General features: G+C 40.5%; 1 protein-coding gene across 2 annotated transcripts in view; it reads right to left on the bottom strand.

Moving 5' to 3' along the window:
- Positions 1–24,169, bottom strand: part of EPC2 (enhancer of polycomb homolog 2) — a 51,627-nt gene that overhangs the window by 19,520 nt on the left and 7,938 nt on the right. For both annotated transcript variants that reach the window (XM_082198097.1, XM_082198098.1), the window contains exons 2-3: positions 3,038–3,197; positions 932–1,077 (exon numbers count right to left, since the gene is read on the bottom strand). In XM_082198097.1, the coding sequence (XP_082054223.1) occupies positions 932–1,077; positions 3,038–3,197 (306 nt within the window). The remainder of the gene's footprint in view (positions 1–931; positions 1,078–3,037; positions 3,198–24,169) is intronic.

Below are 24,169 nucleotides of genomic sequence, written 5' to 3'. Positions count from 1 at the left end.
TATGGTTTTGTGAGGTTCAGGTGACCCTCATGCCACCTATATTATAGCTCTGCTGTGCTTCTTGATTTTGTTGGAACAGAGCACTGAGCAAAATTTTGCATCAGCACTGTAGAACACATTGCCCTGTGAAGAATAACAGTCCCCTCTCTTTTCTTTCATCAGTTGGTAAAGACATTTTCATTTCGGCAGGCCTTTGCCTTGCTTTGTACTTGATGTTTAGTTTAAAAGTTATGTTTTAACCTTGCACAATACCTGCCTCTATTGTATTTTTAAAATATTTTAACTGAATGATTGTTTATGATACTATGATTTAGATTTTTGTAAATCACAAGGTGGAAGTGAAATTTCTAAATAAAATAATATCAGTAGGAAAAAATGGGAAAGCTTAAAAAGAATACTTTTTTGACAATATAATGAAACTAAGGATTTATAGTCTATTGTGTAAATTGACGTGTCATGTTTTTCTTTAAATTGGAGAAAAGCTTTTAGCTTGACAAAAGGCATGCTGTGGTCCTTTCTACAGCAGCATTAGTAAATCCTAGCTAAAGTAATTTTCTCCTGGATTTTGCACCTAGGTATGACTCAAGCAACGCACAAACCATGTAACTACTGTCCATAAGGACCCTTCATGCAACATTAAATGAGAGGCACAGACGGCCTTATCCCCCCACAGCTGAGATGGGTGTTCAATACAACCTCCCAACAAGGAAGAGGAACTGGTAACAGATAAAGGAAAACCCCATAGACTAGTAAAGCTTAAGGCTATCATAATGATATATAAATTTTATTTATATGCCACCCATCTGACTGGGTTGTCCCAGCCACAAAAAATAGTAAAAATAAATAAAGACATTCACATTAAGGAACTCTTATCAAAATTCAACTTTATTAGTGAAATCTTAGATGAATAGTGCTTTGGAAACCATAATACCTGATTAGAACTAGCTTTCTCAAGCCTGTCTATCATAATTTCAAACTGCAGTGGTTTGATTTCCATCTTCCGATTGAGCCTATTTAATAATGTCTCATCTTCTGAGTCCATATCATAATCAGGTTGCTCATTGTCCAGATTGAAAGCTGAAATAAAAAGGGGACAGAAACATACTTTAAAATACCATGTGAAATGGGCATATGCATACTAACAACAATCAGCTGGAAATGAATAAAATGTCAACTAGTTCAACAGCTGCTCTCAAAAGGCAGGACTTGTTTATTGGAAAACTTTCTCTTCCATCGTAGACAATACAGAAGATCAGGATCAGTACACCATAAGAACAGAGCATCTGTGCTGCTGAAAGATACCCACAGGAAATATGGCTCCAGCTGACTCAAAGTAGTGACCTACTGTGCACAATACAAAGAAAGGCAAAATAATTTGGGGGCTACTAATCTTAAAGAATAACATAGAACAGAGCACAACTTGGAAAAACTTTTCCCTAATGTAAGATGACAGCATTCCTATCCTACCACATAATATGTGTTAAGACACCCTATCTTAATGACATTTAATGTCTTAAAGGATAGCTGGACACTTTTTCCAAATACTAGTTCTCAAATTACAATGACAAAAAAGGAGGGAGCCCTTATGAAATCTACAATCCCTATCCTTGAATGCCTTCAATTTTAATCAAATTAGGATCCCCAAAAACCTTCTAAAACAGTCATGAAGGGGCTTTCACAATCAGCCACCCTTATCATTCAAACACTGGCATTTATTCGTTTGGAAGGTTTTCATAACCTCAACAACAGCTGGATGATATAAATAAATCTCACTTTCTTATTCCATGATTATTTTTTAAAGGAAGTTAGATTATCACCTATTGACTTCATCCTTCTACTACAGAAGACTGAATAAGGTAATAATCAAGATTATTCCAATTCTATGAAGTTAAACTTCATCTTTATTTTTCTTTCTCTAGTAGTAACTGTTTTCATCTACAGATCGCATTATGCTAACCTCTCACACTAGGCATAAACCTAACTTGTCCATAAGAGTTCAAGATCATGAAACAAACAAGAAGCTCATCCACAATCTAAGACAGAAATAAAAATCCAGAATTGCACAAAACAATAGTTATAAATGGGGGTGGGGCACCTTTCCCCTTCCAGATATTCTTGAAGTACAACTCCCATCAGCCCCAGCAAGCATGGTCAATGACCAAAGCTTCCCCACATCTGTTATAAAGGGATCATGATGCAAATTTCAAGCACCAGCTCTTCCTTGGTGAAATAATTTTTTTTTCTGGGCACAAATGTTTTTAAAGCACCATATTCAACAAAAAGTGTTTTGTGGGGAAGAAGTGAGATTTGAAACATGCATTGAAATCTTAGAACAAAATACTTTGTCTAGAAAAGCTTGATATAATAAATAGATGCCTACGAACCTAATTACCTTCCATAATCAGCATCAAAGAGCAGCACCACTCCCCCAAGAAATTCACAGAAAGGGCATAATGAAAACTGTCATTCTGTTCATTCCCTGCATCTGTCAGTAAGAGATGCCATGGTAAAGCCTATACTGAATGGATTGTTCTAATTCCGAACACCTGGCTCCCAAATGTGTGGCCAGCAAGCTGAAGCTAAAAGATCTGGAGAAATGCCAGAGCCAAGGTGCCACCATTAAAAATGCCCTATTCTTGGTCCACACCTGCCTCATATCATTGAAGACGCCAAACAAGGATCTCTATGAATGACTTGGACACATGCTATTGTGTATTTGTTTGGATAAAGTCATAATTCTGAACTACAGAAAATGGTTTTGCACCTTCCAGTATATTTTACTATTTCTGTCCTCATCAATAATAAGAAGCCGAATTCAATGTGTCAATGTGAATTATATGCAAGATAATCTAGAATCTCATCCACAAAACTAATATAGAAGAATGGCTAGTTCCCAAAAGGCCTTCCTACTTTTCTCACAGATTGAGGAAATTACATTACTTCTTCAACTTGAAAGTACTAGTGGACATCTTTTGTCAGCAGCCACTCTAACTTTGACATTTAATGCAAAAGGAAAAAAAAGTAACAGTGAACTTACGTTGGATATGAATGAACTGTTTTGGCTGTTTAAACTCTCCTTTGTATAGACGATTGTAATAGTTGACATTACTTTCTGCTTCGGGAACTGGAATAACCATGTTCTCTTTCTTTTCTCTGAAGACTTGCTGTGCTGAGATAGCTCGTTGCAAATGGTGTTCCTAAAAAGAAAGTAGTAGTTTAGATGTTACTACTGCACTATAGAAAAACAACTAACACAACACCCTGCCTTATCATAGTGAAAATAATAAAATTTGGAAAAAGCTTGATTTCAGAATATTTCAATAGGTCAGATAGACAATAATGCTTCTCCTTAAAATGAGAAAAATATTTTTACTAAACTATTATATATATTCAAGGGAATGTCTCATTAATCCTTCTTCAATAAACCCATAGGTTACAATTAAAAACAAAACAAAACTTTCGAGAAAGATTGCTCTCATTGCCTTGCCAAGTAAGAATACCCTGCAGGCAAGCAGGCAGGGAATCTTTATAGAAACTATTTTTCTTCTTCTTATGTTAAACCACACATAAATACTATAAATATGTGTGGGCATGAATACTAGTAAACATGTTAGTGGGTTAATTACTTTTGTGCATTTTTTTTAACAAGGCAGCTGTAATGAGAAGATATCTGGCAAAGGGAAGAGATTTTATGAAGTACTTTCCAGATGTGTGAAAGATGTAAAGGGCAAAAGCCCCTGCTCACTTTCCACAACACAACTGAAAACGATGAATGCAAACATAGATTGCAAGTTGATTAAATTAAAAAGCTTGTACCATGCAATGCCTCAAAAACAGGGTCAGTAAAGGAACTGCTGGATCCTAAACCAACCTATTTGTTAGAGAGGGGCCCTGGGATAGTGGTGAGATCCACGAGAGATCCTGGGGCAGAATTAGGATTACCCTGCCCATGAAGACTCCTAAGCATCAAGATTTAAGTTTTTAAAATCCACAATGAGGGTCAGAGCTTTCTCTTTTTTCAGTACACAAATATTTTAAAGCAAAAATGTACTAAATACATTAATTATGAATCCCCCCAACAGAATATGTGTTGCCTGCTTCATCACTTAAATTCTTATACTTCAAATAATAAACACCTTTGCAAAAAGACAATCCTAAGTTTGCCATAATTTCTTTTAAATCTTCATTAATCACCATGTACCACACACAGTGCTTGTGCTTCAGATAAGAAATTTCCAAGACAGGTATCAGTTTCTTATAGGAATGTTTCAGTGGACTTTTAGGTTAGTGTGAAACACAGTTACCTTATACTGAATGAGACTACAGTGGTACCTCTGGATACGAACCATATCCGTTATGGATCCCCGTTCACATCCTAAAGTGAACGTAACCTGCGTCCGCACGGGTCGCGATTTGCTGCTTCCGCGCATGACGTCATTTTGACCGTTTGCGCATCCGCGAGTGGCGAAAGCCGGAAGTAACGTGTTCCGTAACTTCCAGGTCGCCGTGGAGCGCAACCTGAAAGCGCTCAACCTGAAGCATATTTAACCCAAGGTATGACTGTAGTAGTTGGAGGAAAAATGTAGCTCACACTGCTTGCAGAGTGGATCAATAATTAAAGCCATTCTATAAAAATGACAATATTAAATAATTTCAAGGAAGAGAAAGCTTGTGTCATCCATCTACTGGCCATGTTCAGACCATGGTAAGTGTGATGTGAAGGCTCATAACCTCTTGTCTGCATACATGTGCTCACCTCCCACTCAGCTAAGGAGGAATTCAAAAACTTTTGCTTTTAGCCAACCTTCACTTCCCAAACTGTTAAAACAAGGGATTGTTAATACAGTACTATGTTGAGTTTCAAGGGGCAAATTTCTGAAACTGAAAGTTTAATGTTTGCATTTTAAGTTTAAAATGGCAGAATGAAATATAGCCACTATACAAAAGTGTAAGAAAGAAATGCTTTCCAGTTCTGAAAACCATTACTCCCCAATTAATGTGCATTTATTTAATGTATCAACATGGTAGATTTAGAGGCTGCCCTTCAGCACCAGGCCCCCAGGGTGGTGATATCTGAAGCTCACACATTAATTACATGCCCTATCTATTCCTGAAAATAACATTCAATTTCAAATCAGTTTGTTCTATTATGCTCTGAATAAAACCCTTATGAATGATATCTCATCATACAAAAGCAACCTTTGCAAAACATGGATACTCAGAGGCTAACTGCATAATAGAACAAGCAGAACTTTCAACAAAATGTTTCAGAGTGGAGTGCTCCTCTTCACTTCTGTGGTCAGTTGTACCCTCCTATGGGTACTCCATTCTATATACTTCACACTGTTAACTCTCTTAACAGTCAAATTTGTAATTTGTCATGGGAAACTCAATAGACAATTCAATGGGAAAGAGAGAAGCAAGACTCTCCTGAACTCGTTTCAGCTTCTTCTTATTATTATTATTATTATTCAGCTTATTATATTATAGTACTTTACAATTGGTGGCTAAGTTTACTTTCTTCTTCCTACCCTGGCCCCTTTTTCTTGTGTGTCATGTTTTGCAACTGCAGGCTTGCAGGCAGGGACTATTTTGTTTTAACTGACTTTACATAAGCCACTCTAGGAGGCTTTTTGGCTGAAGGGTGGGATAGAAATACTATAAATAAATAAGAAAGGAAGAAAGATGCACATGAATAAGAAATTACACACCATTTAAAATGGCACCAATTTACATGCAACTTATCTTATGCCTATTAAGAGACTAATTTATAAAGTGTAATAAGGTTAGAAATTGAAGAGCATATACTGCCCGTCTTAGATTCCACCTCAGAGGCAATCACAGAACCTGAGCCTGTGCCTCCCTCAAACCACCAGTCAGTGGCTCCTAAAGCAGGTTTGACACCTTTAAGGCAAAAGGCTCTACTAATCAGGGGTTGGCCTAGATGTACTTAAGGCTCAGCCAGGGTTTGCCGGTTGTCTGAATAACATTCAAGTTTGCCTTCCAGCATTGGCTCAACTTGGAGCTATCCAGGGTGCTACCCATTTTGCTTCTTCACCTTGCTTGCATGACTTTTTTTTTAATAATCATGACCTATCCGCTGCTATGTCTCACCTTTCCTTAATGAAACCTGGCCTCTTCTTTTCTTTACTTACTGAACCTTAATGTGGAAGTGGTGGTACAGGACCTTGCCACAAGTGCCTAGAACACGCCTCCCCTTAAGGCTAGCACTCTATCTCCCAGCTGGGACCCCTGGGAATATATAGGAGGGAATAAAAAACCCAGAAAAGCTCTACTCTGTTTAAGTGTTAAACCACATACATGGAATTTGTTATAAGCAAAATGCTAAATTATTTCCCCTATCATGGGGAAAGGATCCTAATTTGCCTTTCCCATTCAAGTTAAGACTTGACCCTTGACCGTTAAAAGAGTGTGTGTATATACATCTATACCACTTAAAACAACAAATATCGCTAAGTAATTTACAATAAAATACAGTAACAATAAAAATGCAAATATCTTTCAATAGATTGGTCTTTAAGGCAGTTTAGGTCCTTAAGCCAGTTTAATACAAGTAGAGCCAAATCAGTAGCAAATTGGTTTAGGACTTTAAATGCCAACAACAAAACCTGGCTCAGTACCTAATAGGCAGCTTGAACAACTTTTTCAAAACTACTGTAATATGTGTAAAGCTGGGTGTCACACTAAGCAACCCAGCAACTGTATTTTACACTACCTAGTTGCAACTTCTGAACCAAGTGTAAGGGTAGCCTCACATGTAGTACATTACAGTAGGGACAGCCATAGTTGGCACCAACTGCAGTTGGTGTGCCAAGAGCTCCAAACACAGCAGTGTACCTGGAAGCACTTTAATACATACACCTGCTTCTTCAGAGGGAATATAACCCTATAGAAAGTTGGTACACAACCCAATTGTCTGAACTGGGAACCACCCAGCCATAGAACCTCCATCTTGTCAGGATATGGTCACAAGTTATCAGCACTCACACAGTCCATGAGTGCATCCAGGTACCAGCGTTCAAAACTCTTATTGTTCTAGGCGCATTCTGAGACAGGGAATTTCATTTATGAGAGCACTTTCTAAGCTCTGGGGGCAGTACTGTGCCTAAGATTTCAGATTAAAATTGCCACTGCTGGAACAAAAGGAGGACCTTTTGCTGCCTCCCCACTTCCAGCCACTCTCTGAGGACTGGAGAATGGACCCTCATAAGAATATTAGGGGGGCAGACAGGGGAAGTATGGCTTTGTTTTTTGCAGTCTTCAGATAAGGACTAGACTATGCAAAAAAATGAATATAAGATTTTAGCTGCAGTTAATTCATTTTTGGCATTGTATTATTGTACAGTAATAAAAAAGCACGCCTAGACATTCCGTTGCAGCACCCATAACCTAGCTTTAAGCTGCCATTTAGCTCCTAGCTTTCTTATCACAGTTTCTAACACTGCCAGGTACAGTGGTACCTCTGGTTGCGAACGGGATCTGTTCCGGAGCCCCGTTCGCAACCTGAAAGGAACGCAACCCGTGTCTGTGCACACGCGGATCACAATTCGCCGCTTCTGCGCATGCACGTGACGTCATTTTGCGCATCTGCGCATGCGTGAGTGGCGAAACCCAGAAGTAACCCTTTCTGGTACTTCCGGGTCGCCGCGGGACGCAACCTGAAAAGACGTAACCTGAACCAAACGTAACAAGAGGTATGACTGTACTGGTTTAGGGTATGCACACTGTCTCCAGATTCAGAGAAACAGAGTTGAGTATCACCAGCATACTGGCAACATGTTGCCTTATCTCTTCTAACAACCACTCCCCATGACTTCATACAGAAATTAAATACAACTGGGGACAAGATGGCGTGCTGTGGCACCCCACAGCACAACTGCCAGGGGGCTGAGGTGCAGTCATCCAAATCCATAAGCAGGAGTGAAACGGTCCCACCCCCAACCTACAGATGCAATCCAGGAGGATACTGTGGTTAAGCTATCAAAAGCTGCTGAGAGTTCCAGGAGAATCAACAGTCACACTCTTCCTGTTCTTCTCTTGAAGGTGATCAGAGTGACCAAACCAATTTCTGTCCCCCAAAGCAAGGGCTTAGGTCATACTGGAATGGGTTGATACAATCATTTCATCCAAGAACGTATGCAGCAGAACTGCCACTGTCCAGTGGCATACATGGATCAGGAAGTAATTCTGGTTTGAGAGGTCCAGAGAATATCCCCTGGCTCAGGAAGGTTAAGAGCAAACATTCTTAACAGCAGTGTTCATGTAACTTGACCAGTTTTCATACAACTTGGATGGAGATAGGTGGCTGAATCAAATGGTGTCCCTTCCCATTTCACTGACAGATGAGATTCCCCTTCCCCAGCCCTCTAAATATGCTCAAGAATGGGAGAGAGACCTTTTGGAACAGTATGGAAACAGGAAATTGGTGAAAGTAGCTTTCCACCCTGTTCTGGTGACAAGAGCCTCTGCTGGATCAAAAAACTTTCCAGCAGCATGAAGAGCACCTGTTAGACATGCTTAGAAAATTGAGGTAATTTAAATCTGTTTTAGTATTTTAACTTTTGCATGTTTTAAAGTAAGGATGCACTATTATATCTTTGTAAACAGGTTTAAGCGTGTATATTTTTAATGAATGAATGAATGAGCCCAGTGTGATGCCCTTCTTGAGTACTTTTGCCTGGTTGGAATGAACTGTGATAACACTTTTTGAGTGTTTTGGAGCTGTGTGTGTGTAAACATACCTGACTTTTGTATGAAGAAATTTTGGAATGTAACCAACTGCTCCATACACCACTGGAATGTGGTGTCTGGAAGATTCCCCCAAATTCAGTCTGTCACCTCACCACTGTGGCCCAGTTTGCACATCACTCTAAAACATTCTTCTGACAGCAAAGTATACTTCAGAATGCAATTATATATCCTCCTCGCTAGCGATCCCTGGTTTAGTGCTACTTCTGAATTGGACATCACAGGCTTTTTTTCACTCATACCATACTCAGTAAGCCAATATCAAATTTTAGCTGTCATTGTGTTTTTCTGGAAGTGAAAATAATCACAACCCCCAGATTAATGCAAAAAGCAAGAGAGTATGATTTGTTTCCTTCACAAACCAAGTGGGGAGGAGAGACGGCCTATATCAGCACATTCATTGTGAACCATTAACTTGATAATGCAAGAAACCGTAAGGGTCATAATTCTGGAATCTGCACCAGTACCCCCTCAGGTTGCAGAGCTACAAGCAGGGCTGGCCAAAATGTTTTTGCACCCAATGTAAGTGATGTTAAATTCTCGAGAATAATCTTTTGAAGAATTTTCATTTAAAGTAGGAGAATATTCATTTTAATGCATTGAAAATGATATAATTGTAATGCATTGAAAATGATATAATTACTTAGTATACATGTTTATTCATGGGCAAACTTGTTCAGATGGCAACCAAAAACTAAATAAAAATATAGAACGTCAACTGTTTAAATCAAGGCCACCTCACATGCTGTTACACATAATTGTATAGGTCTAAGTACTTTAAGTGTATAAAGCATTAAAGCTACTTTCTGCAATTAAAAAAAAAAATCACACTATATGGCCAAGGGTATAGAATTTCTAAGAATAAGGTCACACCAAAATAGAAAAAAGGCTATTACATATAGTTGAAATACATATGAATTCAAATGTTCATCAAATTAAATGAATAGCATTTTTAAAACTAAAAAAACCCCACAAATGTTTTCTGTAGCTCACATTTCAGATCTGCCAATGGTGAATGACACAATGCCCAGTAATGTAACCGAATTTAAAAAAAATCATTATTCATTACTTAACACAGCTTGACTTATTATTTACTAGATTTTTAAAATGTGGGTTGTAAAACTGGTTCTTACATTAGAATTTACAGTTTGTAGAGAATATTCTCTGGAGAATTTTCTAGCAGAGAATATTCTCACCTCACATCACTACTAGAGGCAAACCACAAAAAGGACACCCCCCACCCCCAAGTGAAGGAGTAAGATCTATAGTGGGAACAAGGTTGGAGGGCAGGGGAGACAAACAGCAACTGTTCATCAAGTGGCTGCTGTAGAGGCAACATGGGGGTGGGGGGCTGCCAAGGAAGCAGCAGATCTGGCCCGAAGGGAGCATGCCAAAGCTGTCACCACCACCATGGCAGCAGCAGTGGGCGATGCATTCCTTGGAGGCTGGATCTGCTGCCCCTGTGGATCCTGCCACCCTACCTCATGGGTGGGTCAGCCCTGAGTACATGCCTTGGGTTCTAGGCATGTGCATCAATTCTAAGAAGTAACACAGGGCTGCCTGAAGCAGGATGTACAAAGGGAACAAATTAAGAAATAAAGCAAGCATAGAATGAAGAGGAGTATGTAACTATGAGTAGGGAGGTACTTAGCTAGTTTGGAAACAACTACTTTTAAAAATGTAAACAATGAAAAGGCAACTCCATCCAGGCTAGATCAGAATACAAAGAGAGAGCATATAATTAGAATCTGAACTTAGATCTCCCAATTGCTAGTGCAGCACGACACTATAGGAAACTAGACAAGAACATTTTTACAGTCTCTCTCAACAAAAATAGCTCCACATGCATACACATACTTATGCCACATGCTCTCTCAAAGCCCTCGATTAAGTATTCACCCTCAAAAGATTTCAAATATTTAGATATGCTGCAAAACAGCAAAACAGACTGAAAGATTCTTAACTGTGCCATTCAATATATGTCTACTCAGAAAAAAAGCCTATTGGATGTACTCTAAGGTTTAAGATAGCAATTTAAATCACTATTCAGTTCTTGAATAAAGTATGCATAGTATCCCCGTTTTTGTTAAAGTAACTGCAGAGCTTATTTATTTTTAAAGAACGTAACCTTGGAATCCACAACTCTGTGTGTGTGTGTGTGTGTGTGTGTGTGTGTGTAATTTTCTAAGCATATATAAATGACAGAGGCAAAGAAAGAAATGAATGAAGCACACTCTACTCTTAATTGTTATAAGGTATAAAGTAAGCAACCAGAGCTCAAAATTTGCAGTAGACATACTACAATAAGACATAATCTAATTATCTGTGTGACCTAAGAAAGAGGAAGAGAAAAATTAATTTGAATGACCAGCAGCAAACCAAAATCCCAGGGGCAACATTGCCTTCTGCACAAACTGCCAAGGGACACATACCAGTGGTGAGCAGAGCCAAAGGCAAAAATGAGTGGAGCAACAAATGCACATTCTACTTTTGTACAGTAGGCCACACACTCACACACCCCTCTCTATCCTCCATCCAGGCAGGTAAGAAGTATTATCCATGTTCAAGGACACATTCTAGCCAAGCAAAAGCACTCAAAAAGGGTGTGAAGAAGGGTTAGTGAGGAGCATGACCTAGAGGGCAGGCTGGAGAAAGCCCCACTTGGGGGTGTTCTAGTGACCACTAGAAAAACAAGCTGATAAGAAAAAGAGGCACATAACCCTAAAGCAGGTGTGCCCCTAATTTCAATAAAGGAATATAATAATTATAATTATAATTATAATGATATTATCTATCTCTCATCTGACTAGGTTGCCCTAACCACTCTGGGCAGCTTCCAAGAAATTAAAACACAATACAACATCAAACAGTAAAAACTGAACAGGGCTGACTTCAGATGTCTTCTAAAAAGTCAGATATGGTGCTTGCTCTCCCTTCTGACATTTGGGGTCTCTGCTTCAACTCATGCCAACTGTACTTAACTTGCTTCACCTCTGAAAGGCTCCAAATTCCTCTAAGACACCCCACTTTCAGCTTGAGATTAATCTGATGCAGAGTTCAGTTCAGTTCAGATATGAAACTTGACTGGGAACAGAACTTCTACTAAGAAACATGCTTGCACAACCATCTTAAGAGAACCTTCTTTCTATATGAGGTGACGGGGAGATGATTGGGAAAAGCTCCCTTGTGGTTGTGGCATCCCATTTTTATGGAATTCACTTCCCAAAGAGGCTTGCCTGTTACCTTCTTTACTATATTTTTAGCACAATGCAAAAACACTTTTATTCTCCTGGATTTTTAAGTTCAATGTATTTTATTAACAACCTGTTTTATTACTCCATTTTTACCCCGCTGCTTTATTTGCTGATGATGTGTTTGTATTTTATAAAATAAATATTGAAGCAAAAAGGGAAGCAAAGTGTGAGGTAATTGGTATGACAATATACTGAACTGAAATCTTATTTTTAAATAAAAAAAAATTGCTTTCTACTCCCTATCATTTCATCAACAGTCATGCAATCTATGGTATATTTCTTTCCACAAACATCTAGCACCTCCTTTAATGAGCAAAAGCCAGAAACAAATTAGATACAGTCAACTCACAACGTATGCATGTTTAGCTTATGTGAATTCTGCTTTATGCACTTGAACAAAAAACAAAACAAAAATAAAAATAAAAAGGGAGCATCAGGAACGTTTTGACTATACGTGATTTTGACTTTATGCGCTATCCCCAGAACATGCCCCCTATGTAAGTTGAGTCAACAGTACAGTGGTACCTCGGTTTTCGAGAGTCTCGGAAGCTGAACGTTTCGGTTTTTGAACGCCAAAAAACCCGGGAGTAATTGCTTCCATTTTCGAACGCGCCTCACAAGTCAAATAGCTTCCACTGCGTTTTTTTTCTTTCAATTTTCTCGATTGACTTTGCAATCAGCTCTTTCTGTCTTGGTTGTCAAACATTTCGGAAGTCGAAAGGTCTTCCACAATGGATAACATTCGACAATCGAGGTACCAATGTATAGCTAATGGCAGTAAGGGTTTTTGCAGTTTACCTTGTTATAAAAAAGGCAGGTGTTATTTATCTTGCTGGAAAAAGACAAATTGTCAAATTTTGTATGTACATACAACATGAATTCCTAGTTTATTTCCACTGCAAAATCTGTGCTGAAGCACACATACATGCAAAACAGATGCAGAATTGTGTTCAAGGCACTTGATCCTGAGCCTCTGTGGTCCTTAAAGGTAAAAGGTAAAGGTACCCCTGCCCGTACGGGCCAGTCTTGTCAGACTCTAGGGTTGTGCGCTCATCTCACTCTAGAGGCCGGGAGCCGGCGCTGTCCGCAGACACTTCCGGGTCATGTGGCCAGTGTGACATCGCTGCTCTGGCGAGCCTGCACCAGAGCAGCACACGGAACGCCGTTTACCTTCTCGCTATAAAGCGGTACCTATTTATCTACTTGCACTTTAAGGGTGCTTTCAAACTGCTAGGTGGGCAGGAACTGGGACCAAAAGACGGGAGCTCACCCCGCCGCGGGGATTCGAACCGCCGACCATGCGATCGGCAAGCCCTAGGCGCTGAGGATTTACCCACAGCGCCACCCGCGTCCCCTTCTGTGGTCCTTAGGATACCTCTAACAAGGCTTAGGCTTTAAACTGAAAAACATCAACAAAACCTAAGATGCTTTGATCCCAATATGTGCTCACAGAAGGGGGTTTATATAAGGAGAACTTGACTGTGTCCAGTTTGGGACAATTCAACTCTCCATCACAGCCCAGCATCCAAACATTTAGGAAATGTTTTTTTTAAGGAGGCTTGGAGGTTTGCAGGTAGGGCTGTTCAATAAATCGCCATATCGTTGGAATACCAGTATTGAAATAACATCACGGTAAGTGTTTCAACAAGCCAATATACCAGTGAACAAAAGGGGGTAGCTCAGCTGAATGATACTTTGCAAATAATTTGCAGGCAAGTGTCTCCTGCTTTGTTTGCTCTCTCCCCCCTCACAGATAAGAAATGAAGATAAGCCCTCACACAAACCAGCAAACTCTTTCAGCTTTACTGGTATCTATCCACTTAGCTCAGCTAATTATGCAGAGCTTGCTAACAATCCAGGAGGAACCCTCCACGACCAGACAAACAATCAAAGAGGCAAAGTAAACAAAGAACTGGAAAGCACTTCTCTCACCAGTGGAAAAAAGGGGGGGTATTTTTATTTTCTGCTGGTGTTGATATTGTTAGTTCCCCCTAAACAGCTTTCTTCCATATTAAAAAGGATGTTTTTTTAAATTTAAAGGAGACTATCTCCTTTAATTTAATTTAAAGGAGACAAATCTAGACAGCATCTTAAAAAGCAGAGACATCACCTTGCCAACCAAGGTCCGTATAGTTAAAGCTATGGTTTTCCCAGTAGTGATGTATGGAAGTGAGAGCTGGACCATAAAGAAGGCTGATTGCTGAAGAATGGATGCTTTTGCATTATGGTGCTGGGGGAGACTCTTGAGAGTCCCATGGACTGCAAGAAGATCAAACCTATCCACTCTTAAGGAAATCAGCCCTGAGTGCTCACTGGAAGGACAGGTTCTAAAGCTGAGGCTCCAATGCTTTGGCCACCTCATGAGAAGAGAAGACTCCATGGAAAAGACCCTGATGTTGGGAAAGATTGAGGGCACAAGGAGAAGGGGACGACAGAGGACAAGATGGTTGGACAGTGTTCTCGAAGCTACAAACAAGAGTTTGGCCAAGCTGTGGGAGACAGTGGAATACAGGAGTGCCTGGCATGCTCTGGTCCATGGGGTCATGAAGAGTAGGACACGACTAAATAAATAAACAACAGCAACAACCTTTTTGCTTGCTTGTCCTCCCTCCCGTCTATAAAAAGGGAGAGATTGGTGGGATGAGGGTTGGGGGGGGGGCTTTCGGGGAGGGGATGGGAGAAGATTGAGCTGGCTGCCTTATGCTGAAATGGGAGATTGGGTACTGTGTAAGAATGATGGGGAGGGTGTTTTTCAGAAAGCAATGAAAGCCAATGTGTGTCTATTCACAAGCAAGCCCTACTGAATTCAATGGGGCTCATTCCCAGGAAAGTAGAAGTAAGCTTAGTTGAACTCAGTGGGGCTTATGCATGCAGATTTCACTTAGACCTCTGAGTGGGGAAGCAGACGCAACTTGACTAGTAAATCACTTAAACTACTGATAAATTAGTTGAAAATATATTAAATATAAAAATAGAAGTTTCTTTAATATTTTTATTAAATCTACTACTTCCTTACATTTTAAGGCCCTCCACCGCCAAAGGGAGCCTCATCAAGGCCCTCCGCTGCTGTGGGGTGCTGTGCTGTGTGGAACAGCAAATCCTCCACCGCTGTGGGGTGGTACGGTGGGACCCTCTGCCACCGCAAGGAGGCACGGAAAGGCCCTCTGCTACTGCAGGGAAACACGGCGCACCCTCCCACACCACTGGGAGGCATGGCAAGACCCTCTGCTGCTGTGGGGAAGCACTGCACACCCTGTCATTGCAGGGAGGTATGCCAGGACCCTCTGCCCCTCAGGGAGGCCTAGCAAGGCTGTAGATATATATTGTGATATAACAAGATATGATATTTAGATGGTGATCTTTCATGATGTTGAAAACTAGATGTCACCCAGCCCTATTTGCAGGGGGCATGAAAGTGCTCTTCCACCAACTACCTTCTTCTTGAGCACTTCTTACTAGCAAACCATACAAAACATGCAGCCAAACCCCACCTTAAGCATCCACTAATCAGGTCAAACAGTGAGCAGTTACCTTACCCAGAAAATTCTGAAGGCATGGGCTGAAGGAAGCAAACCAATTCTAACGCTCAGTACAGCAGCAAAACATCCAATACCTAAGATTTTATATGGAGCCCTCCAAGCCATAGTGATGGGCTTGCAACCAAACTAGGGCCAGAAAGACAATTCAAGGAGGAGGTACAGAACTGATTCTTAGGTCCTAGCTAAGTAGTGGAAACTGTGTCTGCACACAAAGCAGTGAGGGTCCTCATCAAACAACCTAATAGGAAAGCTCTGTCAATGTTAAGAATAGCCAGGGAATTAGAGGGACTTCCGGGTTGGCGTGAAAAGCTAATGGCGGATTCCCTTCGAGCTCCGGAGGGAATCGGCTCTGTAGAGGACGGGTCCTGCCGTGGCGGCAATGCAGGGACCCTTAAAAACCACAGGCGCAGAAGCCTGTGGACTTGGTGACTCAGTGGGCACTGTTTGCACCCCCCCAAACCCGCGAAGAAGCCTTTTTAAAGGCTTCGGAGCGGGGGACGGAGTGTGGCGTGGTGCTGTGAGTAAACCGCTACTTCTACGGAGTGAAGCCGCAAGCCATGGCTGGAGAGCGCTGACTTTCTTCCTTGAAATTTGGGCCATAAAGTAACAACCCGTGAGTACTACGGAAATTGCACTTAAAATCTTCTTTTTTGAATTTCGGCACGACCGGGGGGAGTGTCAAAAGGAAGTCCACCCCCCCTGCCTTGTAGTCAATTTAAAGCAAGAAATTGGATAACTAAGGTCAAGAGAACATTTCTTTCATTGCGAAACAAAAGTTATTAATTCCACGATTTGATAATATAAGTGCATTGTCTAAGGATAAGAACTGTTTTTTGAAATTTGATCTGCAACCTCCCCTGGATCCGGGAGCGATCTGTGAGAGAGTCGGCCGAGGAGACATAAGGACTTTGACAGCTGTCAAATGAGCTGTCAAAGTTAGGAAAATTAACTTATGGCTATCTTTGTTGGTTATTTTGTTACATTTGACTTTAAGTCGCTGAAAGTAAGAAGAAATAAAACAAAACAAAGTAAACTGACTGCTGGAGAAAGAATACTAAGTAACCAGAATCCCTCTAGAGGGGGTTCTGGACATTACAATGGCTGCACATGGAAAAATACAGGCAGAGTTGGAAAGAATGTTCTTTCTCGTGGGAAAGCTACAAGACCAGGGTGAAGCTATGGCTACAGATATTAAGACCTTGAATGCTACAGTAAACAAACTCGCTGATGGCACTAAGGATTGGATTCAAAATAATATTGCAGCTGAACAAGAGGAGAAATGTGTTGTTTCAGAGGAATGGGAAGGAGGAGTTGAAAAGTCGTTGGTGAAAAAGGACAATCAGAGGCCTCCAAAATTGGATTATAAAGAAGATAAGATTTGGACAATTAAAATTTGGCTCAAAATCGAGAAGGAAGACTGTAGAGACTTTTCCAAGGGGATATTGGAAGACCCTTGGATTACAATCTTGCATAAGGAGAAAGGAGGGCTGGCTGGAAGAAAAATTGACCTTACTGGGACAGAGCTTCTCCGAGACATGAGGTTCAACTTAAAGGACTATCAACAAAACCGGTTGAGAGGGACTGTGGGAGATTTGAGGGCCTCGGACGTGAGAGATCCAGGCTGAGACTGATTGGCCTAGGCTATCTTTTTTGGGGGATCGAAACCGTGAAAGGGGGAGGGAGAAAATTTTGGAATGTAAAGGGTGTATAATTATTTGTTATGTAATCAATATAAAAATTGGGAATTTTGTGGAAGGGAATTTGGGTCGACTTTAGGAAAGGGTGTAAGGATTTATATTATGGTTTAAGTTAGATATATAAGATAAATGTAGCTATTAAGACGAATTAAGTAAAATATTGATAAGGTTAAAGTGGAAATAATGAACTTGCTGAATTAGCTATTGGAATGGGGATACAAGAAGGGGAGGGGTGGGGAGGTCAGGGATAGAGGTTAAGAAATTAAGGATATGAGATTATACGTGTGTGTTTTTGTCTTTGTATGTTTGTATGTTTGTCTTAAACGTGTAAAACCAATAAAAATTTTATATATATAAAAAAAGAATAGCCAGGGAATTAGAATTTACACGTAAGTACTTCAATTTCATATTATTAATCCTGCCTGAATGTGTAGGATATAAATATTTTAATAAATAAGTTAAAGGGCACAGTTGCTAGTTGTGCGCAGCAAGGAGCTTCTGGTCCTTTTCAACAGGAGTTAGAGCAGGGGTCAGCAACCTTTTTCAGCCGTGGGCCAGTCCACCAGCCCTCAGACCATGTGGTGGGCCAGACTATATTTTGGGGGGGAAAGAGAACAAATTCCTATGCCCCACAAATAACCCAGAGATGCATTTGAAATAAAAGCACACATTCTACTCATGTAAAAACACCAGGAAGGCCCCACAAATAACCCAGAGATGCATTTTAAATAAAAGGACACATTCTACTCATGTAAAAACATGCTGATTCCCAGACCGTCCATGGGCCAGATTGAGAAGGCGATTGGGCCGAATCTGGACCACAGGCCTTAGGTTGCCTACCACTGAGTTAGAGGTGCACTACAGAAAGCAGGCAGTGGCTGAGGCGGTAGAATAGGGCACAGGAACTCTGGGGCAGGAGGCACCATTCTTTCCATGGGAATGGTGTCTTCCCACATGACAGAGGCTGTAACTGCTGCATTCCATTTGACACTCTCCACCCTTGAACCCTTCCCCTGCGGCAAACTGCAACCTGCTTTTTCAATTTCCAATAAAAGACAATTTAGTAAAAATAATAATAATAAAATTTCAAACAACGTACATGCCAAATTCTTGTAGGTGATTAAGTAAGGTAAAAGATAGTGCTTTGTTACAAGCACCATTGTGAAGTTGGTTGCAATAAAGATGTTTTTTCTCACAAATATTCCACAAATTAAATCCACAGGAGTAGTCGGTCCCCGTCCCCCCCGGAATTTAAATGTGTTACAAAAGAACTATCAGCTTGGTAACTCCATGTTTCACCTAACCACCCTTCAATGTATGCTGAGTTTCCAGGTAACAGGTAGTATTCAAATAATAACTGCTTACGGAACTCACTAGGACGGGGACTCTTAAACTGTCAAAGCAAACCTTCCTAAATTAAGATGGAAAACTATGTTTTGGTTTGTATGAGGCCCCTTATCATTTTTGTAGCTTGTGGTCTGAGAAGACAATTGAATCCAACTAATAATTTAAATACTAGCGTGCAGTGATCTCACAAAAGTTGTTTTTGTTTTGTTTTTAACTTGCAGAGAAATAGTTGCTCTGCTGATCCCCAAAATTGGTAATTCAACACAGGAACACATGTCACCAAGAAACACAATGGAATGAGTTAAGTGTCTCAAGCTGTTTTGAAGAACCACTGCTCTAAATTTTCAAGTGTTTTTTTTTAAAAGGAAATTCTATTATACTGAATAGAAAAGAAACCTGTTCATGTATATAATGGCAGGTAGTAACTGTACTGGACAAGTGCAGAATCTGAAACCCACTGTATTGTAGAAATGGCATAAGTGAGGTAGTTTCTAACGGAAACAGTAATCTAAATCCAAATAACTGTGCAACCTGTTCCACATACCAATGGGCTTGAACAGTGGCCCTCTTTACTTCCTGGTAAACCTCTCTTGAGTATAAAGAAATTTTGAAGGGAGTGTGTGATATATATAGGGGGCAACAGTTCAAAGGGCAGAAAGCATACCTAAACCAGGGCAGATAAAAAAATAATGATTTTTTTAAAATCAGATTTTTAAAAATTTAAATTGGATTTTTAAAATAAAATGCTTTTGGAGGGGAAATCTTTCTAAATATAGTTTTCTATTTAAGTTACATTATAGTTCAAAGGCTATTCATCAGGAAATAAGGATTTGTTTTAAGTTTTTCATGTGTGCCAAAACTCAGTCTAAGGTGGGGTTTTTTAAAAAAAAATTGTTTAACCACATCAGTTAACAAACATGGATACATATGCTATAATGTTACTGTTTTAGTTAAATAAATTGTTTAAATTGTTATTAAGGAAATGATTATTTTTCTCCTTCCAATAAAGTACAGCAGAAAAGTTGTCCAAATATAAAGTTAACTTATTAAACCTCACAATAATTTCATAATTATCTGTCAATGTATTTCTAATAGTATAACCAAATCAGTAATTTTTGATATAACTGTAAAAACTACTCTGAAAATTTATTATTCCAAAAATGAAACCTTCATCTGGTTGTAAATATTAAGATTATACCAGCAAAAATGAGTCTTTCTGTTAAAAAAATGATTTAAATCAAGTCTTACTGACTAGTGATTTAAATTGATTTGATTTAAATCAAATTCACCCTCACCTAAACTACCGTAGTTCTTTGGATCATAACCATTGTCATTTGGTCTGTCAAAACTTAAGAAATGAGAGGAGCTATTCTGTAGCTAGCCAGATCTATACAGTCATATCTCTTGTTACGTCTGCTTCAGGTTGCGCATTTTCAGGTTACGTCCCGTGGTGACCCAGAAGTAACAGAAAGGATTACTTCTGGATTTCGCTGCTCCCACATGCGCAGACACACAAAATGATGTCATGCGCATGCACAGAAGCGGCAAATCGCGACTTGAATGTGCGCAGACATGGGTTGCGTTCCGTTCAGGTTGCGAACGGGGCTCCGGAACGGATCCCGTTCACAACTTGAGGTACCACTGTACAAGCAAGAGTCTGATCCTGGAAGTGTGACAGTAAAAACAAAGCAAACCTTTAGCAATACAACTGGAGGTGCAGGGGAGGGGGGTTTAGAAACAGAAAAGTAGGGGAAAGGCGGATTGAATTATATTTAACAATACAACCTCCTCACTCGGAATAATATACTGGGCATAAACTGACTGTCTCCTGCTGCAAAAACTACAGTTTGCTTATTCCATGCTTACTTAAAGAGAGAAAAGTTTCCAGCAATATTTTTTGAACTGGATCTTCCTCTATACCAGAGATGCTGTGTGAAAAAAGTGAATATAATAACCTTTAATCTGCCATTTGCCCGCTCACCAGAAGCAAGAAGAAACTCTCCACAGAAGAACAAACTGTATGTGACCCATGTGGAGGACTCTTGGTCTCCCACTTTGCAAGCAATTACAAATTTAGGGGGTATGGAGGAGGGAGAGAGCGGAACAAAGTCCCACTGATAAGGCGTAAGGTGATTAATGCTGCACAGTGCTGTTTAATGCTACATTGTATACAACCTGTCTATCTCGCCACCCTTCCACTGCATTATGCAAAATGTTCTCTCAGAGTCAAGGATTTATTTATCTTTGCATTTTCTGCCTTGAAACTCTCTTTACCATATACAGTCTACCAAAAATGACCCCAACAAAAACTACCATGGTGATTGAAAGTATGGCTCAACACATTCAGCATTCAGTTTCTACTCAAAATATTCAGAAGCAGACTATTCCTTATTGATTTTCAGCTGTATACTGTTCCTGAACACTGAAGCTCCATTTCTGCTTTCATGACTATTAACCACGGATAGAACTACTGTATTCTGTGATTTTGTCCAATAAAAATAAAACCTAACTAAGATTCTACATTTTATTCTCAGTGTGCCTTGTGTGAAGTACAGTGGTACCTCGGGTTACATACTTAATTTGTTCTGGAGGTCCGTTCTTAACCTGAGGCACGCTTTTGGTAACAGGGCCTCCCGCTGCCGCCGGCACACAATTTCTGTTCTCATCCCGGAGCAAAGTTTGTAACCTGAGGTACTACTTCTGGGTTAGCAGGGTGTGCAACCCGAAGTGTCTATAACCCGAGGTGTTTGTAACCCGAGGTACCACTGTACCTGCTTTTGTCTGTTTTGAACAGACTGACAATATCACGGGAAGATCACAATACAGTGATATCTCTGGTTGTGAATGGGATCCGTTCTGGAGGCCGGTTCGCAACATGAAAGGAACGCAACTTGCAGTGGCGCGTCTGCGCACGCGCGGGTTGCAATTCATCGCTTCTGCGCATGCATGCGTGTCTGTGCATGCACAAGCGGCAAAACCCGGAAGTAACCCTTTCCGGTACTTCCAGGTCGCCACAGGATGCAACCTGAAAAAATGTAACGTGAGGTATGACTGTAATTTGTATTGAGAGAAATAAGTACAATTAATCTACCCACTCTCTTCAGGCTGTTAATAATCTTATAAATATTTGTCATACCCTTTATTGGCTGTCATTTTACTATAAGTAAAAAGCACCAAAAGCTTTCAGGTGAGGTGCACCAAACCCCCGTTTATCTTACCTTCCCCCTGTTGTACCTTTTCCAGTTATACAGCATATTTTTTTTTCTGGGAGGGGAAGTGGGGGAGACATCAAGCATAAATGTACAAAATATTAAAAGTGTGACCACACTGTGGACTACAGCTAGATTTTCTCTAGAAGAGGAACAGAGATCTAGCAGGTAGAGAAAGAGATCACACCAGTAGAGAAAGACTGCACTGTTCACAACAAAACCACCTTTCATGCTGTTACAGAGTGCCCCCCAATCCTCCAGAGGAGCTTTTTAGGGAACATGGAGTGGGGGAATGAGTAAAAATGGTTACTCCACCCTCTTCTTCCAGCACAGGCAGAACTCTACTGAGTGCAAGCCTGGATCCAGCACCATTAGATTTACAGAATGTCACAATGATATTGGTGTTTTATTTTCTGTCCCTTCCCTAATACAGTCATACCTCGGGTTGAAGCAACGTATTTTTCACTCTATAAGACGCACCCGACCATAAGACACACCTAGTTTTTAGAGGAGGAAAACAAGAAAGCAACGCAAAGCCTCTTGAGCGAAGAGGCAGGAGCGCTCCAGCTGTGCTCAAGAGGCTTTGTGGGGCTATCGCTGAAGCCAGGAGAGCAAGAGGGATCGGTGTGCACCGATCCCTCTTGCTCTTCTGGCTTCAGCGATAGCAGCACAGCCTGCATTCGCTCCATAAGACGCACACACCTTTCCCCTTACTTTTCAGGAGGGGGAAAGTGTGTCTTATAGAGCAAAAAATATGGTAACTTCGGGATAAGTATTTTTGGGTTGTGCGCTGCGGCGACCCAGTAGTAACAGAGCGCGTTACTTCCGAATTTCGCCGCTCGCGCATGTGCAGAAGCGGCGAATTGCGCCCCATGCACGCGCAGACGCGGGTTGCGTTCGCTTTTGTATGTGAACGGGGCTCCAGAACGGATCCCGTTCGCATCCAGAAGTACCACTGTAACCTTTTAGCACTGACCCCCCCCCCTTTCATCGCCAAAGCTTGGAAACTTCTTTATTAACACCTCTGTTCCTTTTTCTTTTTATGTAATAAAAAGCAAAGGTGTAGAGAAGGGAAAAGGCAGGACACAGGGGAGGGGGGTGTAAAGGGAGGTCAGATTGAAATGCCTATATCAGGGGTCAGCAAACTTTTTCAGCAGGGGGCCGGTCCACTGTCCCTCAAACCTTGTAGTGGGCTGGACTATATTTTGAAGAAAAAAATGAACGAATTCCTGTGCCCCACAAATAACCCAGAGGTGCATTTTAAATAAAAGCACACATTCTATTCATGTAAAAATACCAGTCAGGCCCCACAAACAACCCAGAGATGCATTTTAAATAAAAGCACACATTCTACTCATGTAAAAACACGCTGATTCCCGGACCGTCCGTGGGCCGGATTTAGAAGGCGATTGGGCCGCATTCAGCCCCCGGGCCTTAGTTTGCCTACCCATGGCTTATATACTTGGAAACACTTCCCAGCTCAGGAAGTTGTTCTAGGAACAAAGATCCAGTTACTACCAACAGTACAACCAGCCCCAAAGCAGAAATGACACTTTGGGCAAAGAATTCAATATAAGAAGCCCATCTGAAATAAGAGAAATTTGGAAATCGCAGTCTACAGAAGGATGCATGTTCAAATACAGAAAGCATACTAAGCTCCTCAGTCCTTTGTACCACCACTGGCAAAGGTTTAGCATTTTCAGTAAGCTTTCTACTGTGACTCCAAGATCTCTTTCCTCAACAGTTACAGCCACTTTTGACATCCTCAGTTTATGAGACATTATTTTGGTTTATTTATTTGTTTAATGTGCTCAAGGTTACATTGAATCTAATGTTCTAGTTGGTTCCTAGTCAACCAATTTGAAAAGATCGTTTGGGAGTTCTCCACAGCCTGCACATCCTGAATAATTCTGTGCAATCAATAAATTATATTTATTTCACCCTACTCCAGATCATTGATTAATAACCAGAATTATTCCAAATTTAGATTCTTGGGTAACTCCATTGTTAACTTCCCTCTAATGCAAACCACCTGTTGATTTATTCAACTCCCTTTTTAAGCAGTTACTGATAAAAATTGCTTAGGAAATCTGTAATTTTTCAAAATATATTTAAATCCAAATTTAGCCTTTATCTACCAAATCATTCTAATTTCACGTCTACTGACACTATCTAAAAATTACCGTATTTTTCGCTCTATAACACGTACCCGACCATAACACACACGTAGTTTTTAGAGGAGGAAAATCCATAGGCATGCCACCCGTAGGCATTCCCTCCATAACATGCACAGACATTTCCCCTTACTTTTTAGGAGGAAAAAAGTGAGTGTTATGGTGCAAAAAATACGGTAT

This window comes from Podarcis vaucheri (assembly GCF_965113315.1).
Source record: "Podarcis vaucheri genome assembly, chromosome: 1".
NCBI lineage: Eukaryota > Metazoa > Chordata > Lepidosauria > Squamata > Lacertidae > Podarcis > Podarcis vaucheri.
Note: the sequence above shows the minus strand (reverse complement) of the source record. Positions and strands in the feature narration are given on the sequence as shown.